At 52.0% G+C, this 13,125-nt stretch overlaps 1 protein-coding gene across 1 annotated transcript in view; it reads right to left on the reverse strand.

Moving 5' to 3' along the window:
• Positions 1–13,125, reverse strand: part of UBE2L3 (ubiquitin conjugating enzyme E2 L3) — a 52,031-nt gene that overhangs the window by 23,606 nt on the left and 15,300 nt on the right. Inside the window, exon 2 of the mRNA XM_051826744.2 lies at positions 4,370–4,465. Coding sequence (XP_051682704.1) covers positions 4,370–4,465 — 96 coding nt within the window. The remainder of the gene's footprint in view (positions 1–4,369; positions 4,466–13,125) is intronic.

Consider the following 13,125-nt stretch of genomic DNA (forward strand, 5'->3'; position numbering starts at 1 on the left):
GTGGCCTGGCTCAGTCCTGGCTGTTGCAGGTATTTGTGGCGTGAGCCAGCGGATGGAAAGTATTACTCTCTCTCCCTGTCACTCTTTCAATTAGATGAAAGTAAGCAATAACTAGTAATAATAATGAATAATAATGATAGAGCCAGCACTGTGGTACAGTGGGTTAAACCACCACTTACAATGTCAGCAATTCCATATGGGGTAACAGTTTGAGTCCCAGCTGCTCCCCGCTAATGTGCCTGGGAAGGCAGCAGAAGATAGCCCAAGTACTGAGCCCCTACACCCTCGTGGGAAACCAGGATGGAATTCCCAGCTCCTGGCTCCAGGTTGGCCCTGCCCTGGCTGTTGTGTCCATTTGGGGAGTGAACCAGCAGGCAGAAGATTATTTGTCTCTTCCTGTCACTCTTTCAAATAAAAAAATAAACAAAATAAGCAAAGAAGAAACAAAGATAAACATTTTAAAATGATTAAATAAATCAGCCTACAGATATTATGGGACGTTGTATAGCTATCAAACATGTTCACAGGGGCTGGTGCTGTGGCACAGTCGGTAAAGCTGCTGCCTGTGGCACTGGCATCCCATATGAGCACTGGTTTGAATCCTGGGTGTGCTACTTCCTATCCAACTCCCTGCTAATGCTCCTGGGAAAGCAGCAGAAAATGGCCCAAGTCCTTGGACCCCTGCACCCATGTGGGAGACCAGAAAGAAACTCCTGGCTTCGGAGTAGCCCAGCTCCAGCCATTGTGGCCATTTGGGGAGTGAATCAGCAGATGGAAGATCTCTCTGTCTCTTGTCTCTCCCTCTCTCTGCAACTTTTTCAAATAAATAAATCTTTTTAAAAAGTGTTCATAAGCAATTTCAAAGCAATAGCTAAAAATGATCTGAAATAATGAGACAATTTATTAAAAATTGCATGAAGAATGGCTAGGAAGAACCACGTAAAGGTCAGAAATGAATGTTCACTCAGCCTGAGCTTTTTTTTTTTTTTTTAAAGATTTATTTATTTATTTATTTGAAAGTCAGAGTTACACAGAGAGAGAAGGAGAGGCAGAGAAAGAGAGAGGTCTTCCATCCACTGGTTCACTCCCTAACTGGTCACAACAGCTAGAGCTGTACCTATTTGAAGCCAAGAGCCAGGAGCTTCTTCTGGGTCTCCCACACCAGTGCAGGGGCCCAAACACTTGGGCCATCTTCCACTGTTTTCCCAGGCTATAGCAGAGAGCTGAATCAGAAGTGGAGCTGCCGGTGCCGGCAGCTTTACCCACCATGCCACAGCACCAGCCCCTCGGTCAGAGCTTCTAACAGGCTCACCACCACACCTTTTGTTCAAGTACAGCACCCCACAACTAACCAAACTGAATTTCTGGATGATAGGATATGGAGAACACAGTCGTCTCTCGGCATTCCAGGAGCAATGGGTTCTGGGATACCCTACGGACACTGCCGACGCTCGAGTCCCTCACGTGGGATGGTGCCGTATGCGTATATCCCACCCACACCCTCTCAGGTCCTCGCATCACCTCTGGACCACTCGCACTACCTAACAGAGTGTAAGTGCTACGCACACAGTTACTACACTGCATTGTCAGGAAATAACGTAAGAATAAAAGTCCGGGCCGGCACCGCAGCTCACTAGGCTAATCCTCCGCCTTGCGGCGCCGGCACACCGGGTTCTAGTCCCGGTCGGGGCGCCGGATTCTGTCCCGGTTGCCCCTCTTCCAGGTCAGCTCTCTGCTGTGGCCAGGGAAGTGCAGTGGAGGATGGCCCAAGTGCTTGGGCCCTGCACCCCATGGGAGACCAGGAGAAGTACCTGGCTCCTGCCATCGGATCAGCGTGGTGCGCCGGCCACAGCGCGCCAGCCATTGGAGGGTGAACCAACGGCAAAAGGAAGACCTTTCTCTCTGTCTCTCTCTCTCACTGTCCACTCTGCCTGTCAAAAAAAAAAAAAAAAAAAAAAAAAAGAATAAAAGTCCGTTCACGTTCATACGGGTGCAGTTTTTCTTTTTCTGACCATCTCTGAAATGTGGATATCCGAATCTGAGCTATAAAGCCAGTGGAGAATCAACTGTACTATCTTCCTTATGCTTCACCTCTGAATCTCAGACAAAATAATTTCACAGGAAAAACAAGCTCTGAAGGGAAGACACCTGCCGTGGCAACAATGCTGTGTGTCCAGGAAGTGTCTCCCAGCATCCCCTCCCACCAGCCCCGCCCTGCTGCCTCTGCACTCTGGCTAGGGCATTTACCCAGTGATCCTTGAGCACCAGCACTTCGCCGTAAAGGCCGGAGCGGCTCACCCCAGCTCAGTGGACACCTCGGGTGAGTTTGAACAGAGGGTTCCCAAGTTGGCCCAGCCGGCTCCCTGCAGAAGCCTGAGGCCCAGAGAAGGTTAAGCTGCTGAGGAAGCCCCAGCCACTCTGGGGAAGGGAGAACTGCTTCTGTGAAACACTGCTCCCACCAACCCAGAAGCTCCGGGCAACGACTGCTGGCGGGAGCCCGTGAGGACGGACAAGAGGGCAGGGTGAGCCACCAAGAGAACAGGCTGGCCCTGCTTATGGCTTCGGGCCCAGCATCTTCAAACGGAAGGCAAGGCTTCAGCCTGGACCCCGTACAGCCTCAGCTGACGCGCAGCAGGATCTGACCGGTGTGGTCACCACCAGTAGCTTCGTGAGACTCTGGGCCAAGGCGACCCCAGAGGGAAGCAATGGTGTGACCTACGCTCAGAGCCAGTGCGCAGGCTCGCGGGCTGCTGCATTCCCAGGGAGGCTGGCCAGACCTTACCCCTCACACGCTGCTGTGTTCATTCTGACTTTGCAGAAGGGCCACGGATTAACTGTTCACCACTGTCAGCAGGCAGCAGAATCTCAATAAGAAAAGGGACAGATGGTCCTTCTGCTCGGCACAGAACAGGTGCCTGCCGCAGACAAGGGCTGGGCTCACGGTCCAGCCCCTCCCCGCTCACCCTGTGCCCTGTGTCCTGTGCCCCGCTCCCCCCCACCCCCCAGCCTAAAACCTACAGGCTTCATCTTCAAAACCAGACCAGAAGCTCCCGAACTTAGAAATTTCAGCACAGGGCACAGCTGTCTGCAGTTATCCACGCAACTATGGAAATAAGGCACAAATCTAACATTTGCTGGCCAAGTTCCAGAACATAAAAAAAAAAAAAAAAAAAAAAAAAAGCACAACTCTAAAACAAGCATCACAAAGAAAACATGTACATAAGTATGTTCTAGGCTCTGTCCTGGCAAAGCAGCCAACCTGCCATTAATAGAACATTAGGTACAGCAATGGCGGACAGGGTCAGGCCCAGAGAAGGGGCCTGAGGTTCCTTTGGGCAAAGCAGGGGAGAAAGACGGCGGGTGGAGTGGAAGACCAGGCAAGAAGGAAGCACTCTGCAGAGGATGAAGCTGAGAGCCAGGGTGGCTGGAAGGCTACACGACGTCCGTGTGAGGCCGCCTGATGGACAGGTACGGGGCAGCTCCAGGAGAGAAGGCAAGGACAGAGACAACAGTGTGGGCTGTCTTTACGGCACCACAACCTGCAGTGCTGGAACAAGTACAAAACAGGACCCTTGTTTAAGAGGGAGAAGGAAGCAGCAGCAGGACAGAAGCAGGTACCGAAGTGACCACAGGACTGGAGGCTGGGACACTGCCCAGGCCCCAGGGCCCAGGAGACAAGCAAGGGCCACAGCACCGGGGCTGCAGAGCCAGGTGTGACAGCTGACACGAGGTCCTCCGTGCACAAAGGGAAGCGGGTTCAGAGGCTTTGAGAAACAGTGCAAATCAGAGCCAAGGGGAGGCCGAGTCTCTGCAGGGGTGAGAGCAAAGGACAGAGAGGAAAGGAAGAGGGTAGTGAGGCCGGGGGACGCCCAAGTCCAGCGCGAGCCAGAGGCCTGGGCCAGGGCCACTGGGCTGCAGGCAGACAGGAGACACATGCTGAAGGCTATCAGGAGGCCCAGAACGCAGGTGCCCAGGGCTTAGAGACTCAGATCAAACCAAGGGGGAGAGCAAAAGACCAAACGGGACCACTTGCCTTCTCTAAGAGAGGCCAGAGGAGGAGGTCTCGCCCTGGTAGACAAGACCAGGCATCCAGAAGCCAGGGGAGACAGGAACTAGCAGGGGCAGACACACCCCCCTTGCCTGTGTGGAGAACAGTACACCTGGAAAGCTCAGAAACACTGGAGCTTTATAAAACCCGTGCAAAGCCACAACCCTACTCCCTGCCTTGTCACCCTGCAGCCACAGCCACTCGTGTGTGCGTCTGTGGCCGCCTCAACTATAGGTCTACTCAGGAGCAGAGGTGAGCCCAGCAGCACACACATCACCTGAAAGAACAGTCTGATAAGAAGAGGAAGTGTTCAATACTCACAGGAACAATAAGCCCTTGCCAAGTCAATAAATTAGCTTCATCAACCTGGATGTTACGGAAGTTTTTCATTCCACATTTGCGGATCTCTTCAAGCTCCTGTTGATTAACAAAGCATAAAGGGGTGTCAAATAGGGGAAAACACCACATATTAAGATCCCTCCTGACTCCCTCAAATCAAACCAGGGGAAAACACCGCCAACGACAAAATCTGCAAGCGAAGACAGCTCTCGCCTGATCTGGCTAAGGGGACGTGGAGCTTCCGTGGTGCCCTCCTGGAGGCCGCTGCCTGCACCCGTACCCCAGACCAAGTCAGACCCCCACCTGGGTGAACCCTCTCAACAGGACGGGGAAGACCGTGCTCCTGCAGATGCACTACTCTCCTCTCTGGGTGAGTCACCAAGTCTCAGCCCCCTGCTTGGGGCAGTTACGGAGCAGGGGCTAACCCAGGATGCTAACAACCTGACTTCTTCCAACCAAGATTTGGTAAGGGCTGACTATGCACTGAACACTAAGAATGCAAAGATGAGTAAAATGCAACTAGCAGTAAAGCAGAGGTAAACGCATCCCCACACAGCTTTCTACCCATCCTTGCTAGTGTGATTTCAGAAACTCAGTCTAAGCACAGGCACACGGCGGAGAGACCTTCCAGGTTGCGATGGGGAGGGGACAAGAAACCTTCACTGCTGCAAAACAGGAGTAACAAGACCCAGAGCTGCAGACAATGAGGGGGAACTCTGTCATGAGCCAAGGCCCTCCCTGCAAACATGAGGGGTATTACATAAACCAGCCGATGAGGCAAATGCCATTTCAACCCAAAACCACGAGCACTGTGACAAATTACTTCACAACTCTGCCTGAGCTGTCTTTGAACTTGACTGTCACTCACTGTTCAACTGTGTACCAGCCTGACATTTCCCACTGTCGGCCAACATTGTGAGTGAGCCTGCAGCTGGTGTGCTGTAACCCAGGCGGCACAGCCTACACCCTCCCACCTGTGCACCGGCACCACCAACATTCCTCCATGCTGGACACCTGGAGTGCCACACCCAGCCTCCTGTCCAGGGGCAGGACTGCACCCGCCACCACCTCGAAGCGTCTTCTTTTCTGCAGCCTGAGCACTGCCCAGCTGAGGCCTACCTCCTCTGCCCAGCGCCCTCCCCTCAGGCCCCACCCACACACCCTCCAGCAAGGGAAGGGCCCCTCTTGCAGTGCTGAGGCTCAGAATGGCAGCTAGGCGCCCACCAGCCCCCTGTCAAGCCCACAAGATCCTCCACACCCTACAGTCCCATCACACAGCAGTCTGTAAGACACACTGGGGCTAGACAGCATGGAAGGAACAGTTCCTGAGGAAAGGGCGGGGGGGGGGGGGGGCAGGGCAGATCCAGTGTTGCAGGTGCTGGGTTGTAGGATTGAGAAATGTCTGGCCCAAAGTGGCTCAAGAAGGAGAGTGCATTAATGGGACACCTGCAAAAAGTAGTCAGGACACACTGGTTTCATGGCAGGTGACAGGCACTGAACCTCTTCCCACAGGGTGTCACTGCTGTCAGCCCTAGATGCTTCCACAACCACCTGGACCTGGGCCCAGCCCTGAAATTCTGGGCCAGCAAGTATGTGTACAGCCTAAACATGGAGTTTTTTCTTTCTTTCTTTTTTTTTTTTTTCAGGCTTATGTATTTGAAAGGCAGAATGACAGAGCAAGAAAAAGCAGCAGAGAGAGAGAAAGCTTCCATTCGCTGGTTCATTCCCCAAACAGCTGCAACAGCCAAGGCCGGGCCAGGCCAAAGCCAAAAACTCCATAAAAGGTCTCCCATGTGGGCTGCAGGTCTTAAGTACTTGGTCATGACTTGCTGTTTCCAGGTGAATCAGCAGGTAACTGGACTGGCACTCCAATATGGGATGCAGGTATCAGAAGTGGTGGCTTAACCCATCGTGTTAACATTGTATTATGTTGCCTGCCCTGAACATGGGGATTTTTAACAAGCTACACAGCTTGAGGAGGAGGCACTGCCAGGTGCTAGCAATAGGGGCTGTGACTCCCAGCGGGGGCCTTGTTTCTGAGCCTGCAGGAGAGAAAGCAGGCATGCAAGGGCTACCTGCTACTGCCCAGGACTCACTGGGAACACTCCCCAGGGGATTATAAATCCTGGGCAGACCCACACTAAGTCCCCATCCCCAACCAGGCCAGGTGTGAAGACAGGGATCAGGATGCCCCACGACTGCAGGACCTAACACAGAGGTCCCCAAATATCTGCCTAATGACCAGGTGAGCAAGTGGGAAGCTGGGGTTTGGGAGGAGAAAAAACAGACCTAGCATGAAAAAGATTTTCTATAAATGTGTATCAAAGTTGTATTTTGGGGGCTAGTGCTGTGGTGTGGCAGGTTAACCCACTGGCTACAGCATAGGCATCCCATAGCATCCAGTTCAATTACTGGATGCTCCACTTTCTGATCCTGGCCCAGTCCCGGCAGTTGAGGCCATTTGGAGAGTGAACCAGCAGATGGAAGAGATCTCTGTGTGTAACTCTTTCAAAATAAATAAATCTTTAAAAAACAAGGGCTGGCGCTGTGGTGTAGCAGGTGTAGCCACCGCCTGCAGTGCTGGCATCCCATATAGGTACTGGTTAGTGTCCTGGCTGCTGCCCTTCTGATCCAGCTCTCTGCTAGGGCCAGGTGGAAGGGAGGAGCCAGGAGTTTCATTCAGTTTTCCCACGCGGGTGAGGGGACCAAGCACTTGGGGCCAATTTTTGCTGCTTTTCCCAGGCGCATTAGCAGAAGCTGAATCAGCCACAATAAATAAATCTTTAAAAATAAAATTTTTTTTTAAAAAGGAAGTATTAGAAAATGACACTCAATGTTTGTGGGAGAAAATAACTTTTTAAAAAAGATTTGATTTATTTGAAAGAGTTACAGAGAGAGGTAGAGAGAGATGTCTTCCATCCACTGGTTCACTCCCAAATGGCCGCAACAGTCGGAGCTGAGCTGATCTGAAGCCAGGAGCCAGAAGCTTCTTCCAGGTCTCCCACATGGGCACAGGGGCCCAAGGACTTGGGCTATACACCACTGCTTTCTCAGGCCAAGAGCTGGATCAGAAGTGGAGCAGCAGACCAGGGCTTTAGGCCACTGTGCCACAGTACCAGTCCTAAGAAAATAAGTTTTAAAAAAATCTAAATAGGGGGCCAGCACCATCACACAGCAGGTTAAGCTGCCATTTGCAATACCAGCATTCACATCACAGCATCAATTTTGAGTCCTGGCTGCTCCATTTCTGATCCAGCTCCCTGCTAATGCACCTTGGAAAGCAGAAGACAGCCCAAAAAGTACCTGGGCCCCTGCCACCCATGTGAGAGACAGGGATGGTGTGTTTGGCTCCTGGCTTTGGTTGTGGTCATCTGCAGAGTGAATCAGCAGATGGAAGATCTTTCTCTATGTCACTCTGCACCTTTCAGATAAATAATGGATCTTTTTCAATCTAAATATACTTTTTTTTTTTTTTTTTTTTTTTGACAGGCAGAGAGACAGAGAGAAAGGTCTTCCTTTTCCGTTGGTTCAACCCCCAGTGGCCTCTGCGGCTGGTGCACTGCAGCCAGCGCACCATGCTGATCCGAAGCCAAGAGCCAGGTGCTTCCTCCTGGTCTCCCATGAGGGTACAGGGTCCAAGCACTTGGGCCATCCTCCACTGCCTTCCCAGGCCACAGCAGAGAACTGGACTGGAAGAGGAGCAACCGTGACAGACTCCGGCGCCCCGACTGAGACTAGAACCTGGGGTGCCAGCGCCGCAGGCAGAGGATTAGCCTAGTGAGCCGCGGTGCCGACCAATCTAAATATACTTTTGTGGCATCATAAATCCACATACCAACAATATAAAGTACAGGTGATAAACACAACATTAAGTTTCACAAGAATTACAAAAATATGACAAGATGAGGCTCAACTATAACAGCTCAGGAAAAAACTCTTGCTCAAGAGAAAGGAGAGGAAGCAGTGAGTACTGTGGGTAGGGGTGCAGGGAGGGTGCTGAAGGGTGCTTTGGCATTAGGGAGATACACAAAGATGAAAGCTAATGAGGGGCCGGCACTGTGGTGCAGTGGATCAAAACCCTGGCCTGAAGAGCAGGCATCCCATATGGGTGCCAGTTCGAGTCCCAGCTACTCCACTTCAATCCTGCTCTCTGCTGTGGCCTGGGAAAGCAGTAGAAGACGGCCCAAGTCCTTGGGCCCTTACACCCATGTGGGAGACCAAGAAGAAGCTCCTGGCTCTTGACTTTCAATTGGCTCAGCTCCAGCCATTGCAGCCATCTGGGGAGTGAATCAGCGGATGGAAGACCTCTCTCTCTCTCTCTCTACCTCTGTCTTTCAAATAAACAAAAATAAATCTTTAAAAAAAAAAAAAAAAGCTGGTGAGCCTAAACCATACCTGCCCTGGCCAGAGAACAGAAAGGCAAGCTGCCATTAGACTACGGTTATCGGATACAGTCTTTTTTTTTTTTTTTTTTTTTTTTGACAGGCAGAGTGGACAGTGAGAGAGAGAGAGACAGAGAGAAAGGTCTTCCTTTGCCGTTGGTTCACCCTCCAATGGCCGCCGCGGCCGGCGCGCTGCGGCCGGCGCACCGCGCTGATCCGATGGCAGGAGCCAGGTGCTTTTCCTGGTCTCCCATGGGGTGCAGGGCCCAAGCACCTGGGCCATCCTCCACTGCACTCCCTGGCCACAGCAGAGGGCTGGCCTGGAAGAGGGGCAACCGGGACAGAATCCGGCGCCCCGACCGGGACTAGAACCCAGTGTGCCGGCGCCGCTAGGCGGAGGATTAGCCTAGTGAGCCGCGGCGCCGGCCGATACAGTCTTAACTTACCTTGCAATGTCAAGGCCTGCTCACCACCCTCCCCCACCCCTCTGCATACAATTCTAACCAATAACCAGGAACAGAAGAGAGAAAAACTGAAACAAGCTAACAAATCAGCCCTTTCTTCTTCATCCCACAGCAGTAGAGAATTTCCCAACAGGACCCTCACTTGAGCATCCGGAGCCCTGCCCATGAGACAGATGCCAGGCACTGTAACACCACCCCACCCAGTTTCCCAACGTCCTCTAGAGCCTCGGCTGACAGCCACTGGCACTATCAGTGGCCAGGATGCTAAAAGTCCTCCATTGCACAAGTCAGCCCTGCAGGCAGGAACTGTTCAGCCCAAAATGCCAATCATGCCTCCACCCACGAAAACAAAGTAGAGAACATGGACTAATTTCAGAGAAAAGACAGGTTCCCTGTGAAGATCTGAGCCCCCAAAAGGCATGATGACGACACAAAGCTTCAAAATGGCAAACACTCAAGTAAAACCGTGCCCCTGAGAATAGTCCTGGTACCAAAGCCCTGGGGGAGGAAGGCAAAGAAATCAATGTAAGTTCAGAGTTTGAATTCAAAAGGATATTAACGAATGATGGGTAAAAAGAAAGAATGAAAATAGGAGAGAAGAGGAAGGGCACGAGTGCGGGTGGGAGGGAGGGTATGGTGGGAAGAATCACTATGTTCCTAACATATTTATGAAATGCATGACGTTTGTATACCTTAAATAAAAGGCTTCTGGGGAAAAAACATGATGGAAGGATCCAACAACTGAGACCCAGAAGAGGGGCCCAGCTTTAGAAGAATCGGGAAGACGGAAGCCAAGAACGTAGAGCTTACCAAATAGGCTCCCACAAAGGCTTGTTTCGGTTCCACTTGGTGCAGGAGGCAGCTCCAGGTCAGCTGCTCAGGGCTGATGGCGCAATGCTGACAGCCCAAGGAGAGCTCCAAGGAAAGAACAACCAGCCAGCTCGTGCGTCCCCTCCCTTGGTCCCAGCCAGGCCAAGCAGCACAGCCGCAAGAGAACAGCAGTCCTTAAAACGAGGTCCTTTCTGAGCCCAGCAGTAGACTTCAGCAGAGGGAGGGGTGCTGCCCAGCTCTTCTAAAGAGAAATAGCCCATACCCCAAACCCCAGCCCAGGGAGCTGCAGGCCTACTGTGAGGCAATGTGCGCAGTGTAGCGGAAAGGGACCACCACCTAAGAGCTCTGCCAGCAGCAACAGGAGAGCTGCAGCCAGCTGCCCCAAGTCCTGAGAGGGGGCAGGAGAGCAGGTGGCCGCTGTGCATGCCCAGCACTGCGTGGGTGGGCAAAGCAGTCCCAAAAAGTATGTCTGTCCTTCTGTCTCTCTCTCTCCCATTTTTAATGGGTCTGTGACGGGGCCTAGAAAATTACTGCTCAAAACCTCCCCGGGTATGGGGCCAGTTCTGTGGCCCAGTGGGTTCAGCTGCCACCTCCAGTGCCAGCATCCCACACGGCAGCTGGTTCGAGTCCCGCATACACCACTTTTGATCCAGCTCCCTGCTAACATACTGGGAAAGCAGTGAAAGATGACCCAAATGCTTGGGCCCCTGTACCCATGTGGGAGAACCAGATGAATTTCTAAACTCCTGGCTTCAGCTTAGCCCAGTCCCAACCATTGCAGCCATTCGAGGAGTAAACCAGAGGATAGAAGATCTCTCCCAGTGGATGAAAGATCTCTCTCTTTGTCTCTCCTTCTAACTCTGCCTTTCTAATAAATTAACTAAAAACAAAACAAAACACTTCCCAGTAATCCCAATGCCAGATCAGGATTGAGAATCTCTCAGGACCCAACAATTTTTAACAAGTTTTTGGTCATGGCGCTCTTTAAGGAACCCATATGAACTAGATGACTCTTCTTCCCCCTAAAAACAGCAGGAACCACATCCAAGGAATCCCAGCCAAGACCCATGATGCAGCCCAAGCGAGCAGTGTGCTCTGTGCCACCACACTGACCTGGTGATTTCTTCCCTCAACACCCTTTCTCAGGATGGCTCCTGGAATGACCTTCCCAACTGCCCTTTCTATCCCTGCCCTGTGGCCCAAAACCTACCCGTCTTCCAAGGACTCTCTCAAATGTCTTCTTCTAAGAAGCCCCTGAGCCTGGCTACAAATGACGCTCAATTCTCTCAAGAGCCATCAGGTTATTTACGGAGAAGACAGATGAGTGGAGGGTGGATCCAAAAGCCCCAGAGAGACTGCTTGAACAGCTGGAGAACCAGCAGCTGCAGTCAGCCCAGTAGGTACCAAACAGAAGCAGTCAAGTATTACACACCAGGGAAAGGGGCAAACGCTCTTGGAACACGGGAAGGACTCAGCGCAGCCTCGACACCATCCACCCCAGGTACAGAATGAAATTCTTCAGGAGACGCAGTGAACACCTGGACTTGGGTCCAAGTTAAGGACTTGCCAGCCTTAACTCCTCAGCTGGCACAGGATGTGAGCCTCAGCGGGGTTAGCTGGCCCAGGTTTGCGCCAGGTCTCATGTCTGCTGTGCTGTTCAGAACCAGCTCCGCCAGCCCAGGCTGAAGACCGTGTCAGACGGAGGCTGCTCGGGACAGCACAAATGCAAGGACCAAGTCCTGCCAGCAACAACCAAAAGGGCCAAGGACTTCTGGCCTGGAGATTGAAAGGTCATACCACACTGCCTTCAGATATCAAAGGTTTCACCTGCCAAAGACTGTCGACCTTTTACGTGAGAAAAGTAAGCAGCAGCAGGGCCAGGAAGTCGCTGGTTATCCCAGATGGCTTTTGGCCCTGTGTCAGAACCTTCTAGCATTTAATGGCACACCCACGTGGCTCAAGCTCCCTGACCAAGGGGCAGCAGGTTGCCCTATCACTCCATATAAAATGGGTGGAGAAGAATGGCAGCCATTAGGCAGGCCTGTCAGACAGTACCCACCAGAGGGGCAGGCATTTGGTACAGTAGTTAAAAGGTACTTGAAGGGACGGCGCTGTGGCGGAGCAGGCTGGCGCTCCGCCTGCAGTGCCGGCATCCCATATGGACACCAGTTTGTGTTTCATCTACTCCACTTCCAATCCAGCTCTCTGCTAATGACCTGGGAAAGCAAAAGAAGGCCCAAGTGCTTGGCCCTTGCACTCATGTGGGAGACCCAGAAGAAGCTCCTGGCTCCAGATCGTCCCAACTCGGGCTGTTGCAGCTATTTGGGGAGTGGAAGACCTTTTTTCCTCTCTCTCTCTCTCTCTCTCTCTTTCTAACGCTACCTCTAAAATAAATAAAGGGGCCGGCGCTGTGGCGCAGCGGGTTAATGCCCTGACCTGCAGTGCAGGCATCCCATATGAGTGCTGGTTTGAGACCCGGTTGCTCCACTTCCGATCCAGCTCTCTGCTATGGCCTGGGAAAGCAGTGGAAGATGGCCCAAGTCCTTGGGCCCCTGCACCTGCTGGGGAGACCCAGAAGAAGCTCCTGGCTTCAGATCAGCAAAGCTCCGGCCGTTACGACCAACTGGGGAGTGAACCAGCAGATGGAAGACCTCTCTCTCTCTGCCTCTCCTTCTATCTCTGTATAACTCTGACTTTCAAATAAATACATCTTAAAAAAATAAAATAAATAAAAATAAAATCATTAAAAGGTACCTGGGATATCCCCATACCTAAGTGCCTGGGTTCAAGTCCCAGATCCACTTCTGATTCCACCTTCCCACTAATGGGTACCCTGGGAGTTAACAGGTGATAGCTCAAGCAGCTTGGTCCCTGCCACCACACGGGAGACTTGGATTGAGTTCTGGGATCCTGGTGTCAGCATTGTCTAGCCTCAGATGTTGCAGACATTTGGGGAGTAAACCAATGGATGCAAGATCTCTGTTTCTGTCTGCCTTTCAAACAAAATGAAAACAAATAAAAATGTTAGAAAAGAAACCAACCACCAGAGGCCCTCTGAGCC

The sequence above is a fragment of the Oryctolagus cuniculus genome, chromosome 21 (genome assembly GCF_964237555.1).
Source record: "Oryctolagus cuniculus chromosome 21, mOryCun1.1, whole genome shotgun sequence".
NCBI lineage: Eukaryota > Metazoa > Chordata > Mammalia > Lagomorpha > Leporidae > Oryctolagus > Oryctolagus cuniculus.